The sequence below is a fragment of the Homarus americanus genome, unplaced genomic scaffold (genome assembly GCF_018991925.1).
Source record: "Homarus americanus isolate GMGI-L3 unplaced genomic scaffold, GMGI_Hamer_2.0 scaffold48220, whole genome shotgun sequence".
In the NCBI taxonomy this organism is placed as follows: Eukaryota; Metazoa; Arthropoda; class Malacostraca; order Decapoda; family Nephropidae; genus Homarus; species Homarus americanus.
Genome location: NW_024755060.1, coordinates 106,514 through 122,272, shown reverse-complemented (window position 1 = coordinate 122,272; position 15,759 = coordinate 106,514). Strand labels below are relative to the sequence as shown.

Below are 15,759 nucleotides of genomic sequence, written 5' to 3'. Positions count from 1 at the left end.
CCTACTGCAGATGTTTGGGTACTCCATTGGCCACCATGTCTGAGCTCACTAGTCTTGGGTGGTAGATTAACTTAACTTATTACCTTAAGTATAGCTGTACTACTACACCCTCCACCACTGCTAGTACTCGTCACCATAATTGCTACTGTACTTATTACAGTACTACCACTAGAGTAACGTACTCCAACCTCCATTACTGTACTGTCATTCACATTATATTGCAACATTCCTATACAAGAAACCGTTCATTGTTTAACCCTTCACTAATAGTCCTCACAGCTACAGTAGATATCTCCCTACAGTACAGTATATACCTCGATACCCTTAGTAGGTAGATACAGACGGGGATAAAGATACAGACGGGATATACTATGTAACACTATATTTAACAGAGAATACAGCATTTACACTAAAAAAACACTGAATTACAACTCTTAACTGGGGCTGACATGTGACAAGTTTTGTTGCTGTACAGAAGTTATATACACCAAGAAGGAGAGGGGGAGGGGGCCTCAAACTGTACAAGACAAAGAACAAATTAATGGAAAGTGGAAGCAAACCATAAGTTGCAATTATACTGTATAACAAATACAACAAATAACAAATCTGGAGAACAATTCCAAGTAGTGCCAATAAACTTGGAATAATAAAAACAAGTAACTGAAAAACTGCTATATTAAGTACATTTGAGAAACAAACATACACTTGGAAATTTATAGTCAAATGCGAGACTGGGGGTAACTTAGGCATTATGTTATACACACAATTATATCAATGTACTGAAATATACAGCTCTGTTACGTCACCCTCAGACTGTCCCAGCTTCGTCCGCGCTCGTCCCGGACACTCGACTCTGGAGCTGGTGCTCTCACTCGCCTCCGGACTGACTGTTCATAATGCCTGAGATTTCTATCGTTATTTACAGAAGCTGGTCGGGCTACGGTGATTGACATTATGCGTATAGGGTTTGTTTCTATTTCTACAAACGTATAAATACATTAAGTACTCTTTTGTAAGTTTCCATTCATTGCACTGTCAATGGCGATTTTTGCACCTCTTTACTGGGAGAGCGATCTTAATCATACGATAATGCACACGATTCTGCGACGTCGGAGCGTCGGGGATCTCACGGGCTGAACACACTGAGCGTGTGCATGAGAGCGCTGAGGTTGGTGGCCTGAGTCATGAGGGTGTTCGTGGAAGGATGGCCCATCCCGCGGCCCGCCGCGGACAGCGCCGCCCGGACGGTGGACTGGTAGGTGGTGGCCACGTCCCTCACCTTCACTACCACGTTCTGAGTCTGGAGAGGCGTGGTCGTGTGCCGCACCACCTGCTGGGTCACGTCCACCATGCGCTGAATCAGCTTTATACACGTAGACAGACACTGCAATAACGTGTCTTCGGATTCCGTGGCCGACTTGACGAATAACTTCGAGGCCGTTACGAACTGTCTCGATTCGTTGGTGAGAGCCTCTCTGGCCTCCTGGAACTTTGCCTCGTCTTGAGTGGCGGTGCCGCCACAACGCTGAGCTTCTGTGCAGGTCGCTGCCATCTCCGTCAAGGACTTCAGGGACTGACTGACCACTCCCGTAAAACGGCGGAAGGCATCTCTAGACGCCGGAGGCATCACTTCGATGTCTTCTGCTTCTTCTAATGAATCTTGATCGAAGCTGCCGGAGTCCAGGGAATCGTGCGGATCCGTCCCGTTTGGAGTCTTGCCGTTGACCGTCTTGTTTTTGGGAGAGAGTTTTAGCAAGGACGTCTGCAGAGGAGCGACTTCTTGGTTCAGGCTGTTTTTAAGAGCCACGCTGGAATTATCCAGTCTGGGCAGTCTCGAAGCCGTGGAATTTTTGTCTGCGTTTCGCACGGGCCTTTTGATGCCGTTGGTGGTGGCCGGCGGCGATGCGGGAACTCTCCGAGCCGGTGACTGACCTTTCTTGACGGGGAGCCGAGGCTTCGGTTCGTCCGCACCGGCTGCCTTACGAGTGACTTTGGGACTCTTTTGGGGGGAGCGAGTACCCCCTCGAGGAGAAGTGGGACTGCTCGCGGGAGCCTTGCCGCCGGTAGGTCCGGAAGGAGCCGTTAATTTGGCCGAAGGACGCGAACGGTGTGGGCCTGGTAGATTATTTGTAGGAGTAGTAGTTGGGCTGAGCTGTGGCTTGCGAAGTCTAGAAGGCACCGAGGGTGGCCGCTCCGAGTTATCTGGCGAGGGACTCCTTACGTGCTGGTGATGGTGAATGAAGGCCTTTGTTCTGCATGCCTGCCTTCACATTGTCCTGAGGAAGAGAAATTTTATTTACTAAAATTAACAGATAATGCTTCATACATATTGCACACACACACAATCAACTTTCTCCAGTTCTTCAATCAACCAGACTTATTAACATATACAACTTTCTTTACTCAACCAACCACATCATCCTCAATTATCATCCCATCCAAGGCAAACACCAAACAGTCATGGTGACACTACATATCCTACTATAGTCTTTCTTTCACCAGCAACAACTTCTCCTCTCCCTCACATACAGTACACTGCCTATAGACAACAATCAGTATTTATCTAATACATTTTCTAACGTTCCTACATTACTTTTCTAACGACTCTATCCGGGTCCTTAAATACCAGAAAAACATTATCGACTTCATTAGATAAGTTTACATATACTGTAGTACTATACTCCTTAATGAAAAAAAAAGACCTACATAATCAATACACTTTTGTTATTCTATTAAAAACAAGATTAATGACATCCTTATTCTGTATTTTTCTAGGTAAATAGACAGTTTCAATATGAATACTAAAGAGATCCCATCTAACCGTTTCCTCTCTTTTAATTTTTCTTTTATCACATTGAATCTTTATTTCTCTCAGTGTTAAACAGGATAACTCTGCCTCTCAGCTGTTACATTTACCAACTTCTCACAATACAACCTTTACCTCCCTCTACCCTCGTCTTTTTTTCATATTGTATCCATGCTACCGATCGTATAAAGAATTAAACACATCAGTACATAAAATCTATTTCTTCTCCAATTCCCAAAAATAGAGAATATATTCACCTCCATCATTGCTGTAATGTATAAAAAAACAAACAAATCACAAAAAATAACAAAACAAGGCAGGTGAATTCAAGACTGGCTGAGCTGTAGTTCATTAATGATGTTTAGAGATTTATTGAAAATGTTAAGAGTAATTCTTCAGTAGAGGAATTCAACTGTGATGAGCTTCGTGGAAATGGAGGTTTCGTGGCGGCTTTGGAGCCGTTCCTCGGAGGTAATTCTGTAGGATCTTCGTCGTCCAGGCTCTTGAGCGAGGCCGAATTGACGGTCGCCATACTGGAGGACGACGTGAGAGAATCGTTACTGGAGGCTACGCTTTGTTTCGAGGGGGACCCCGGGGAGGCTTTGGCTTGGCTGACGTCTTGGCTGGAGGCCGAGGCTTTGGTGCTCGACTTCAAGATGGTGTTGTAACTGGCGTGACTCGTCCTTCAAACAATGGTATTATTTTAGTTATGTAAAATCATTTTGGGATTTTGGAATTTGCAATATATAGATCTAATAATTCTATGACTGTTTTCTTCTATGGCATTTACCTCGTAGATGTCAAATAACGGAGATATTGGATGTGTTTTATTCTCTTGTTAATATCATATACGGGAACACCTGTCACCTGGTCACTTTGTTTACAACTGAGCCACTCTACCTGAACGTACTCTCACGTCGACAAAAAACGTAAAATTACACCATGACTCTTTAATTAAGTTGCTTTCATTAGTACTAGTTATCAAACTAAGTACTTTCTGTTTAATATGGAAGAGGGTTAGCCCCCATCTAGGAAGTTAGGTAAGGTTAGATAGGTTTCTTTGGTTGGTTGGGTCAGGTTTTATTAGGTTCATTATTATTCACTTGTGACTGAAGTGTATAGAATGAAAGTTATAGTCAAAATGATGAGACATAACTATTGTGTTTGTTAAAAATCCCAGATTCCATGATTGTACCAAACTAAAATTTTACCCAAACTATATCAGATTTTATATTTTTATTCATACTGATTTAAACTACATTGATATACATTATAATCATACATACATACATTAATTATTCTGTTACTTTCATCATTTATATTGAATTTTTTTGGGTAATGAAGGTTCTTACTCACCCCAAAGTTAGAGGCTGCAAATCTATCAGAGGCTGAAACAGCGGAAGAAGCCGTAGTGTGGACGTAGAAGGCATTAATGTTGGCTCGCAGCGTGGACATGACCGCCGGCACTCCTGGACACAAGTACTTGGTCGACAGGCAGTGGAAGTGACTGTGGGGGGACAAGGAGGTAAACATCGTGGCTGGAAGAGAGAGAATCGCTACATAGCAAAGGACATCGCTATGGGAAAATGAAAGTGATATTGTGGAAGAGTAAATGATAAATGAGGCAAATAAGGAACCGTGAAAGAATATGAAGATATTTTGGGGAATAAAGTGGGGAAAAAAGGTAAGCACAAAGGAAAGTGTTTGAATACTGTTAATTATCATCTAAATTATGTCCCATGAGAGTGACAATACCTGTACACAGACAACCCTCTTCATTACAGGTATTTATCACTTTAACGTTTTCATGATATGTTTAATCAGCCTGTTTACATGTGGAGGATGGTTATAATAAGGTATAATTGGACAGGTAAAGTACACAAATTATATAAAACATAACTTCACCAACACTTCACTATAATCTTCATAAGTGATACTGACAATTGTGTGGAACATCATAACTTCCTGTGACATTCATTTATTATATAACTGGCGATGGAGTTTAGAACTTTTATAAATTATGTCTCAGATAATATAGATATGGTATAAAAAAATTAATATCACACAAAATCATTTCTAGTAGAGGGACAGTAAGATTACTTTCAGAGAAGATCTATTAGTCGCTAGACACGAGACTCAGGGGGTGATGAAGTCTACAGTCGAAGCCAGCAACGCTTCACTTACTCGCGCTAAAAAATCATATATTATAAATCTAAGGTATCTCTCTCTCTGACCTGTAAGTCTCAGCCCGCAGATACTCACGTCATGGCCTGGTATATGCTCTCGATGCCGTATCTCATGGCAAACTCAACGACGATATCCTGCGCGTCGTCGTCAAAATCCCCTGATCGAGTATAACAAAGCACCCTGATCGAGAATAACAAAGGACCCTGATCGATTATAACAAAGTCCCCTGGTCGAGGGTGTGGATAGAGAGGTGCCCCTGGTGTGTGGGTAGTGATCTCCCCCTGGTGTGTGGGTAGAGAGGTGCCCCTGATGTGTGGGTAGTGATCTCCCCCTGGTGTGTGAGTAGAGAGGTGTGCCCCTGATATGTGGGTAGTGATCTTCCCCTGGTAAGTGGGTGCAGAGGTGCCCCTGATGAGTGGGTAGTGATCTTCCCCTGGTGTGTGGGTAGAGGTGTGCCCCTGATGTGTGGGTAGTGATCTTCCCTGGTGTGTGGAAGCATGGCGGGACATCTTAATGCATTTACTTGCTGCTAAACTGGGCTGAATAATGAGCGCTAAATGGAGCACATACATAATATACACATAATATATATTACAACGCCGCGGCACTACGCCACCTCCCTCTATACACTCCTGCCAAAGTCTTGAAACGGACACTCTTTAGATCCGTTCTGACGTCGAGGGACTGTGATCACTGGGAAGAATTGTAAGGACTCAACACTGGTGGCAGGGGTCCATGAAGAGCATTGTTACAGGGCTGGAGAAAACATGGTTCCTCCACCACGTACTAGGTAGCGCACCCTAGTAGTACGTGACCTACTCCCGGACCCAAAAGACTACACTTCTTTGTCCCCAGCGTAGGGAGGTCAGATTCCTGGTACGGACTTGGGTGCCGGCACTCAGGAGAGAACAGGCGTGGTCGTTGTGGCAGGCGACGACATCCTGGGCGTTTGGCGGCTCGGCGATCACAATCTCTGTCTTGGCCTGCCCTCCTTGGAAAAGTTGAGGTGACAGGACTTTAAGAACGAAGGGGCGTCCATACAAAACCTGGGCAGGGGAGCGTGAATTAGCCAGTTGGTGTGTTGCGGAGTTCAAAAAGACCCCGGTCGAAGGCCTCGCAGTGTGTTCCCAGAAGAGACCCTTTAGGATGAGGTCTTCAGGAGTTTGCTGCTTAAGCTCCTGTGTGGCCGTTGGAGTCTTTGGTAATGGGCGATGAAACAACACATGCCGGGAACCCCGCATCAGTCCAGGAACACAGCAAAAGTCCCGGCTTGGGAGGCTGAGGCCCCTCCGTCGGTTCGCGAGCGTGCGGGCTGCCCACGTCACGGGAAGTAGTGGCGGAACACTGATGGTGGCGGCAGACGTCGTGTCATTACCGCATGATGACAACCGGCCAACCAGAGAGACGGTCGACGATAACAAGGAAGGACTCTGGCACACAGAAAAGTCGGCCGACACAGCCCAGACTCAAAGGGCAGGTGGGGTTGTCGTCCTCATAAAGGAGTTCCTGCTGCTGGCTGGGTTGTTGCGTGGGGCTTGCACACCTGGTTGGCGTGGAATGTCGAGTTGATGCCAGGCAGACGATGTCTTGCACGCCGTTTGGTGGCCTCGGCTCCACGGTGACTGTCGTGGAGGCAGGCCAAAGAATGGAGACTTGAAGCAGGGGACAACTACCGAAGGAGGTGTCACTGGCCAGAGAGGAAGCAGGGGTAGAGACTGACAGCAGGGTGGTGCTGCTCCGCTTCGTGCACACCCTGTTGGCGTGTTTCTCAAGAATCGGTGTTGCAGGAAGTCCTGGGAGATGGCCAACTCTTGCGGCAATGTCTGTAGGACAGCAAAAGGAGTCAGGACACCATTTATGCACAATCCAGGCCTGACACGACCTGTTGCCCAAGGCACCATGCCGACAGACCTAGGGCTGGGGCCATCTTGAACCATCTGCCGTGACACAGAGGTCATGGGAGGTCCTAGATCAGCAGGAGAGAGAGCTGGCATTTAAATGCAGGACCGATAAACTGTAGCATCAGCGCCGGTGTCCAGGCAACATCTGAAGGCAGGTGACACACTGCCCATAATTCCACAACCTGACAGGAACTTTGGTCCTGGGATGCGAGTACACCCTCCTAATATGGGTGGGCTTTGTCCGGGGTCGTCGTGCCTCTGATTTGGCGACTGTGGGCGGCCCTCCACTGTTGAAGACGCTGAAGCTTCCATAAACCTTGTCCTTGGGTTTGTGGGTGGGGCAACACTTGTCATAGTATTTGGGAGGCGGTACACGTTGCGCTGGACGCGTTTAGCTAGACACCATGCTGGCGGTGACCAGTGGCCCTTACGGGTACAACTGTTGCATGTAGACTCCAGCTGGATACACCTGTGTTCCGTGCTGCTTTTCAGACCATTACAAAATAGACCAGGCGTGGACGTGGTGGGCAGAGGCGGCCAGGAGCAGACTAGCGACCAGCACTTGGATGGCGCGTACAGCTGGCAGGAGCTCTCGGATGGCAAGAGGTGGCACACCTAGCAGCCTCATAAGAACGACATATCGTCCAGCACTTACATCCTTGAAGGAAGAGTCCGGGGAGGTGAGGCGTTGGACAAGTTCACCGTCCTTAACACCCCATCAGGATCACCTGCTTAGCTTGGGTCTCCTCACTGCTGGTATTGGCTGAACATATATCTACCTCTTCCGAGGGCTCTCTTGGGGCGTACATAAAGAGCGTCAAAAGTCTCACCCTCCATCTGTCTGCCTTTAAACAACAATTCCCTCCTGCGCAGAGCTTCCGAACCACCTTTGTCCTTTGATGTGGAGTGCCTTAGGGAATAAATAAAAGTACCTCCCTCTACAGACAGCGAAGAGGTCGGAGGGTACTTACCACGTAATATGTTCTGAACACCTTTAGACTTCCAAGGACAAACATACATGACTGGAATGGAGTTGTTTGGGCTGTGAGCAAACTCTGAAGTCCCTGCATTGTAGAATATTAGGTCCACCGTCGCCGCCATTCGCAAAGTCTGGAAATTCACATCAGGCTTAAGATGGAGGCGTGTTTGAGCTGCTCACTTTAGGTGAGGGCTGGGGGCGTGAAGGAAGCATTGATGGGAAGTATGCTGAACCAGTCAGTACCGAGGCAGTGTTAGAGCAGGGGCTTGGTTAACTTATTGAGGCAGATATCAAGGCTTCAAACCGTCTTTCTTCCAATCTCCGTTGGTAATTCCTCACCTCTACTTGCTGCCGTTCATCCGCCACACGTCTGCTAGCTTCATCCTCGCGCCTTTCATCTCTCCATAAAACTTCATTAAAGCAATTATCTGGAATGGCAGATAATGAGGTGAAGGGCTGCGTGATGTTAATGGGAGCTGGGCGTGTGATTAGCTGAACAAGCATCCAACCTCTCTGCAGGCTATCATCCGACCCAGCTCATCCGGACTCACTCCACAGCTCGTAAGGCACAAGACTTGCCGCTACTTCATCTGTGTACTGTGTCTCGTCAGTGTGGCCATTCATGGTAAACATCAACAAGATCTCAGACAAAGAAATTGTTAAATACACAGATAAGTAGATTATATGTAAAATATATATAGGAAGCCGCCAGGAGTCGGTGTGTGTGTGCGTGTGTGTGTGTGTGTGTGTGTCCCGGGCAGTGAGCAGTCACTGGGAGGAGGAGGAGGGCTGCAGTCAATGTGGAATTACCCTCTAGGGCCATGTGGTCAGAGGAGGGTGCACCAGACTCCTGCTGCAGAAAATCCCCTAGACATCTGCTTAAACCTTGAGATCACTGCAGAACTTCAAGGTCATGGCACAGGAAACACACAATGCCACTAAACACCTAGAAAATGCTTTATTATGAAGCCTGCTCCAAGATTTACTAAATTCTTCAAGGAGGTTGGCGGTGACGGTTGACACAGGGCAAGGGGTCCTCATGACTTTCACAAACTTTGCACTATCACTCCTTGATATCAGTAAAAGTACGCACTGCGCCATCAATTATAATTTCTGAGTAATAGGATTTAATATACAGAACGAACACAAACACCTGTATAGTTTTGTGGACTAGATTGCGGATAGAAGATAGCTAACACCAAAGGAGAGTAGCGCTCTTCAACCTGGCTAGCAATAACTTCTCTATAGACAATGTAATAGTGGAACATTATGGCTTCCATACGTCACCCAGGCATTAACATCATGGACATCTCAAATAAACACACCACACTTTCATCGAGCTGAATAATAGTACATAAATGGAGCACATACATAATATACATACATAATATAATGGCATACCTAATATGCATACAGTGATCTTCACCCTGGTGTGTGGGTAGTGATCTCCCTGGTGTGTGGTAGAGGTGCCCTGGTGTTCGGGTAGTGACCTCCACCTGGTGTTGAGTAGAGAGGTGCCACTGGTGTGTGGGTAGTGATCTCCCTGGTGTGTGGGTAGAGGTGCCCCTGGTGTGTGGGTAGAGGTGCCCCTGGTGTGTGGGTAGTGATCCCCCTGGTGTGTGGGTAGTGATCTCCCTGGTGTGTGGTGAGGTGCCCTGGTGTGTGGTGATCTCCCCTGGTGTGGGGTAGTGATCTCCGCCTCGTGTGTGGGTAGAGAGGTGCCCCTGGTGTGTGGGCAGTGATCTCCTGGTGTGTGGTAGTGATCTCCCCTGGTGTGTGGGTAGTGATCTCCCGCTGGTGTGTGGTGATGATCTCCCCCTGGTTGGTGTGGGTTGTGGTCTCCCCTGGTGTGTGGTGGTGATACTCCCCTGGTGTGTGGGTAGTAATCTCCCCTGGTGTGTGGGTAGAGAGGTGCCCCTGGTGTGTGGGTAGTGATCTCCCCTGGTGTGTGAGTAGTCTCCCCTCGTGTGTGGGTAGAGGGTGCCCCTGGTGTGTGGGTAGTGATCCCCTGGTGTGTGGGTAGTGATCTCCCTCTGGTGTGTGGGTTGAGAGGTGCCCTGGTGTGTGGGCAGTGATTTCCCCTGGTGGGTGGGCAGTGAATTCCCCTGGTGTGTGGGTAGTGATCTCCCCTGGTGTGTGGTGAGTGATCTCCCCTGGTGTGTGGGTTGTGATCTCCCTGGAGTGTGAGTAGTGATCTCCCCTGGTGTGTGGGTTGAGAGGTGCCCCTGGTGTGTGAGGTGCTGAGAGGTGCCCCTGGTGTGTGGGCAGTGAATTCCCTGGTGTGTGAGTAGTGATCTCCCTGGTGTGGTAGTGATCTCCCCTGGTGGGTGGGCAGTGAATTCCCCTGGTGTTAGTAGTGATCTCCCTGGTGTGTGAGTAGTGATCTCCCCTGGTGTGTGAGTAGTGATCTCCCCTGGTGTGAGTGATCCCCTGGTGTGTGGGTAGTGATCTCCCCTGGTGTGTGGTAGTGATCTCCCCTGGTGTGTGAGGTAGTGATCTCCCTGGTGTGTGGTAGTGATCTCCCCTGGTGTGTGGTGTGATCTCCCCTGGTGTGTGGTAGTGATCTCCCCTGGTGTGTGAGTGAGTCACCCCTGGTGTGAGTAGTGATCTCCCTGGTGTGTGAGTAGTGATCTCCCCTGGTGTGTGAGTAGTGATCTCCCTGGTGGGTGGGCAGTGAATTCCCCTGGTGTGTGAGTAGTGATCTCCCCTGGTGTGTGGGTAGTGATCCCCTGGTGGGTGGGCAGTGAATTCCCCTGGTGTGTGGTAGTGATCTCCCCGTGGTGTGTGAGTAGTGATCTCCCTGGTGTGTGGTGATCACCCCTGGTGTGTGGTGAGTGATCTCCCCTGGTGTGTGGGTAGTGATCTCCCCTGGTGTGTGAGTAGTGATCTCCCCTGGTGTGTGAGGTGGTGATCTCCCCTGGTGTGTGAGTGGTGATCTCCCCTGGTGTGTGGTGGTGATCTCCCCTGGTGTGTGGGTAGAGAGGTGTCCCTGGTGTGTGGTAGTGATCTCCCCTGGTGTGTGGGTAGTGATCTCCCCTGGTGTGTGGGTAGTGATCTCCCCTGGTGTGTGGGTAGTGATCTCCCCTGGTGTGTGGGTAGTGATCTCCTGGTGTGTGGGTGGTAGTCTCCTGGTGTGTGGGGTGCTCCTGGTGTGTGGGTGTGTGTGGGTAGTGATCTCCTGGTGTGTGGTAGTGATCTCCCCTGGTGTGGGTAGTGATCTCCCTGGTGTGGTGTGATCTCCCCTGGTGTGTGGGTAGTGATCTCCCTGGTGTGTGGGTAGTGATCTCCCCTGGTGTGTGGGTAGTGATCTCCCCTGGTGTGTGGGTAGTGATCTCCCCTGGTGTGTGGTAGTGTCTCTGGTGTGTGGTAGTGATCTCCCTGTGTGTGGTGGTAGATCTCCTGGTGTGTGGTCTCCCCCTGGTGTGTGGGTGTGATCTCCCCTGGGGTGTTGTGTGTCCTGGGAGTGTCAGGGCGTACCTGGGGTGTGGGGTGTGCCGGGGTGTCAGGGGTGCACTGGGGTGTCTGGAGATGTACCTGGGGTGTCGGGAGGTGTACCTGGGAGTGTCGGAGGTGTGCACCTGGTATCGGAGGTGTACCGGAGTGTCGGAGGTGTACCTGGGAGTGTCAGGTGTACCTGGGGGGTGTCAGGTGTACCTGGGGTGTCGGAGGTGTACCTGGGAGTGTCGGAGGTGTACCTGGGAGTGTCGGAGGTGTAACTGGGAGTAGCAGAGGTGTCCTGGGAATTGTCAGAGGCGTGCCTGGGGAGTGTGGGGTGTGCCTGGGGTGTGGGGTGTGCAGGGGTGTCAGAGGTGAACCAGGGAGTGTCAGAGGGTGACCTGGGAGTGTCAGAGGTGCCTGGGTGTCGGAGGTGTAGCTGGGGTGTCGGAGGTGTGCCTGGGGAGTGTCGGGGTGTGCCAGGGGTGTCACAGGTGTGCCTGGGTGTCAGAGGTGTACCTGGGGTGTCAGATGCTGGGAAGTGGCAGGAGTCGCCTGGGGTGTGGGGGTGCCAGGGTGTCAGGGGTGTGTCCTGGGAGTGTCAGAGGTGTACCTGGGAGTGTGGAGGTGTAGCTGGGAGTGTCAGAGGTGTAGCTGGGAGTGTCAGAGGTGTACCTGGGAGTGTCAGAGGTGTACCTGGGTGTCGGGGTGCCTGGGAGTGCCAGAGGTGTACCTGGGGTGTCAGGGTGTACCTGGGAGTGCCAGAGGTGTACCTGGGAGTGTCGGTGGTGTACCTGGTAGTGTCAGTGGGGTGTACCAGGGGTGTCGGAGGTGTAACTGGGAATGTGAGAGGTGTACCTGGGGTGTCAGAGGGTGTGCCTGGGAGTGTCAGGGGTGTACCTGGGGTGTCAGAGGGGTACCTGGGGTGTCAGAGGTGTACCTGGGAGTGTCAGGGGTGTAACTAGGAGTGTCAGGATGGTGACTCTGGGAGTGTCGGAGGTGTAACTGGGAGTGTCGGAGGTGTAACTGGGAGTGTCAGGAGGTGTACCACAGGAGTGTCAGAGGTGTACCTGGGAGTGTCAGGAGTGAACCTGGGAGTGTCAGAGGTGAACCTGGGGTGTGGCGGGTACCTGGAATAGAGGTGGCAAAGTGTCAGAGGTGTACCTGGAGTGTCAGTGTACCTAGGAGTGTCAGAGGTGTACTGGGGAGTGTCAGAGGTGTACCTGGGAGTATCAGAGTGTGCCTGGGAGTGTCGGGGGTGTAACTGGGAGTGTCGGAGGTGTAACTGGGGAGTGTCGGAGGTGTACCTGGGAGTGTGCAGGTGCACTAAGAGTGTCACAGGTGTACCTGGCAGTGTCAGAGGTGTACGTGGGCAGGTAGGGGTGCACTGGGGAGTGTCTGAGGTGTACTGGGAGTGTCAGAGGTCTGGGAGTGTCTGAGTGTACCTGGGAGAGTATGAGGTGTACCTGAGTGTCAGGTGTGTACCAGGGAGTGTCAAAGGAGTACCAGGGTATCAATGTGTGCAGGGAGTGTGAGGGTGTACCTGGGAGTGTGAGAGGTGTACCTGGGAGTGTCAGGTGTTCTGAGAGTGTCAGGGGTGTACCTGGGAGTGTCAGAGGTGCAGAGGTATGCAGTGCACCTGAGGTGTCAAGGGAATGTGCAGGAGGTGTACCTGGGAGTGTCAGAGGTTGGCACTGGGAGTGTCCAGAGGTGACACCTGGTTATAGAGGTTAGCCTGGGATTGTCAGAGGTGCTTACTGGGAGTGTCAGAGGTGTACCTGGGAGGTCAGAGGTGTACCTGGGAGGTCAGAGGTGTACCTGAATGTCAGAGGTGTGCAGAGATGTCAGAGGTGTTCCTGGGAGTGTCAGAGGTGTACCTGGGAGTGTCAGTGGTGTAACTGAGTGTCAGAGGCGTACCTGGGAGTGTCAGTGGTGTAACCTGGGAGTGTCAGGCGTACCTGGGTGTCGGAGGTGTAACTGGGAGTGTCGGAGGTGTACCTGGGAGTGTCGGAGGTGTACCCTGGGAGTGTCGGAGGTGTACCTGGTGTCAGGTGTACCTGGGATGTCGGAGGTGTGTCGGAGGATGTACCTGGGAGTGTCAGAGGTGTACCTGGGAGTGTCAGAGGTGTACCAGGGTGTCTCAGATGTGTACCTGGGTGTCAGAGGTGAACCAAGGTGTTAGAAGAGGAACTGGGAGTGGTCAGAGGTGTGCGTGGGAATATTGGAGGTGTACTTGGGAGTATCGGAGGTGTACCGGGACTCAGAGGTGTATCTGGGAGTAATCAGAGGTGTACCTGGGGTTTCAAGGGTGTACCTGGGAGTGTCAGGGATGTGACCTGGGAGTGTCAGGGATGTACCTGGGAGTGTCAGGGGTGCATCTGGAGTGAGAGGTGTACACGGATCTGGGGTGTACCTGGGGAGAGTCGGGGGTGTACCTGGGAGTGTCGGGTGTACCTGGGAGTGTCGGTTGTGCCTGAGTGTCGGGGTGTAAGTGTCAGGGGTGTACCTGGGAGTGTCGGGGGTGTACCTGGGGAGTGTCCTGGAGTGTAGAATTTGTGAGTACTCGGTTGTGTATTGAGTGTCGGGGGTACATTGGGAGTGTCGGTGTAACTGGGAGTGTCGGGGTGTAACTTGGGTGTTGGGGTGTGGGGAGTGTCTGGGTGTAACTGGGAGTGTCGGGGGTGTAACTGGGTGTCGGGGGGTGTAACTGGGAGTGTCGGGGTTTAACTGGAGTGTGGGAATTCTGGTACAAGTGTCGGGGGTTGTAACTGGGTGTCGGGGGTGTAACTTGTGGGAGTGTCAGGGGGTGTAACTGAGGTGTCAGTGTAACAGGGTAGTCAAAGGGGGTGTACTGGGAGTGTCAGGGGTGTAACTGGGTAGCCAGGGAGTGCTGCTGGGAGTGTCGGGGGTGTAATGGGAGCCATGGGTTTGTAACTAGGAGTGTTGTCTCTTGGGAGTGTCGGGGTGTAACTGGGAGTGTCAGGTGTAACTGGGATGTCGGGGGTGTAACTGGGAGTGTCGGGGGTGTAACTGAGTGTCGGGGTGTAACTGGAGTGTGGAGGCATAACTGGGAATGTCTGAGGCGTGCCTGGGAATGTCTGAGGCGTACCTGGGAGTGTCGGAGGCAACTGGGGTGTCAGGCGTACCTGGGGTGTCAGGTGTGCCTGGGGTGTCGGAGGCGTACCTGGGGAACCATGGGAGGCCTGTGCCTGGGGTGTCGGAGGTGTACCTGGGGGTGTCGGAGGGTGCACCTGGGGTGGCTCAGGTACCTGGGGGAGTGTCGGAGGGGGTAACTGGGAGTTTCGAAGGCGTAACTGGGGTGTCGGAGGCGTCAGGTCGTAGATGTGTACCTGGGGATGTCCGAGGTGTGGGGTGTCAGGGGGTGTAACCAGGGTGTGTGGTGTGCCAGGGTGTGTCAGGGGTTACCAGGGGTGTGTCAGGGTGTACCAGGGTGTGTCAAGTGCGCAGGTGTGTCAGGGTGTACCAGGGGTGTGTCAAAGGTGTGCCAGTTGTGTCAGAGGGTAGCCAGGTGTTAGATGAGTACCTGTGAGTGGTCAGAGTGTACGTGGGAATATTGGAGTGTACCTGGGAGTATCAGGGGTGTACAGGAGTGTAGGAGGTGTAACTGGAGAACTGGCGGTGTACCAGTGTCAGGATGCCTGGGAGTGTCAGGGGTGTAACTGGGAGTGTCAGGGGGGTAACTGGGAGTGACAGGTGTAACTGGGAGTGTCGGAGGTGTAACTGGGAGTGTCTGAGGTATAACTGGGAAGTGTCTGAGGTGTACCTGGGAGTGTCAGGGGTGTAACTGGGAGTGTCGGAGGTGTTAGCTGGGGAGTGTGAGAGGAGTACCTGGAATGTCTGAGGTGTAACTGGGAGTGTCTGAGGTGTACCTGGGAGTGTCTAGAGGTTGCACCTGGGAGTGTCTGAGGTGCACCTGGGAGTGTCTGAGGTGCACCTGGGAGTGTCTGAGGTGTACCTGGGAGTGTGTCTGAGGTGTGCCTGGGGTGTCTGGAGGGGGTGTACCTGGGAGTGCAGAGGTGTACCTGGAGTGCAGGGTGCCTGGGAGTGCCAGAGGTGTGCCTGGGAGTGCCAGAGGTGTGCCTGGGGTGCAAAGGTGTGCCAGTGCCAGAAGTGTACCTGGGAGTGCCAGAGGTGTACCTGGGAGTGTCATGGGTGTACCTGGGGTGTCAGAGGTTTCACGGGATGTCGGAGGCTGTCCCTGGGAGTGTCGGAGAGTGTCCTGGGAGTGTGGGAGGTGTGCCTGGGGAGTGTCGGAGGTGTACCTGGGAGTGTCGGAGGTGTACCTGGGAGTGTCAGCGGTGTGCCTGGGAGTGTCAGAGGTGTACCTGGCAGTTTCAGCAGTGTGCCTGGGAGAATTAGCGGTGTACCTGGGAGTGTCAGGAGGTGTACCTGGGAGTGTCGGAGGTGTAACGGGTGTGAGAGGAGTACCT

At 51.4% G+C, this 15,759-nt stretch overlaps 1 protein-coding gene across 1 annotated transcript; it reads right to left on the bottom strand.

The window, feature by feature from the left end:
- Positions 1-1,126: 1,126 nt before the first annotated feature.
- On the bottom strand, positions 1,127-4,236 carry LOC121856312 (myosin light chain kinase, smooth muscle-like). The gene is made up of 3 exons (XM_042351789.1): positions 4,163-4,236; positions 3,220-3,489; positions 1,127-2,264 (listed from the first exon to the last, which is right to left on the bottom strand). The coding sequence occupies exons 1-3, from the start codon at positions 4,234-4,236 to the stop codon at positions 1,127-1,129; spliced, it is 1,482 nt and encodes a 493-aa protein (XP_042207723.1).
- Positions 4,237-15,759: the final 11,523 nt, after the last annotated feature.

Excerpts from the sequence above, each read along its gene's own strand:
- LOC121856312 (XM_042351789.1), bottom strand. The coding sequence starts at position 4,236 with ATGCCTTCTACGTCCACACTACGGCTTCTTCCGCTGTTTCAGCCTCTG. Across the intron at positions 3,490-4,162 it reads TTGCAGCCTCTAACTTTGGG|GACGAGTCACGCCAGTTACA; the intron begins GTGAGTAAGAAC and ends CATTGTTTGAAG. Across the intron at positions 2,265-3,219 it reads TTTCCACGAAGCTCATCACA|GCAGGCATGCAGAACAAAGG; the intron begins GTTGAATTCCTC and ends GACAATGTGAAG.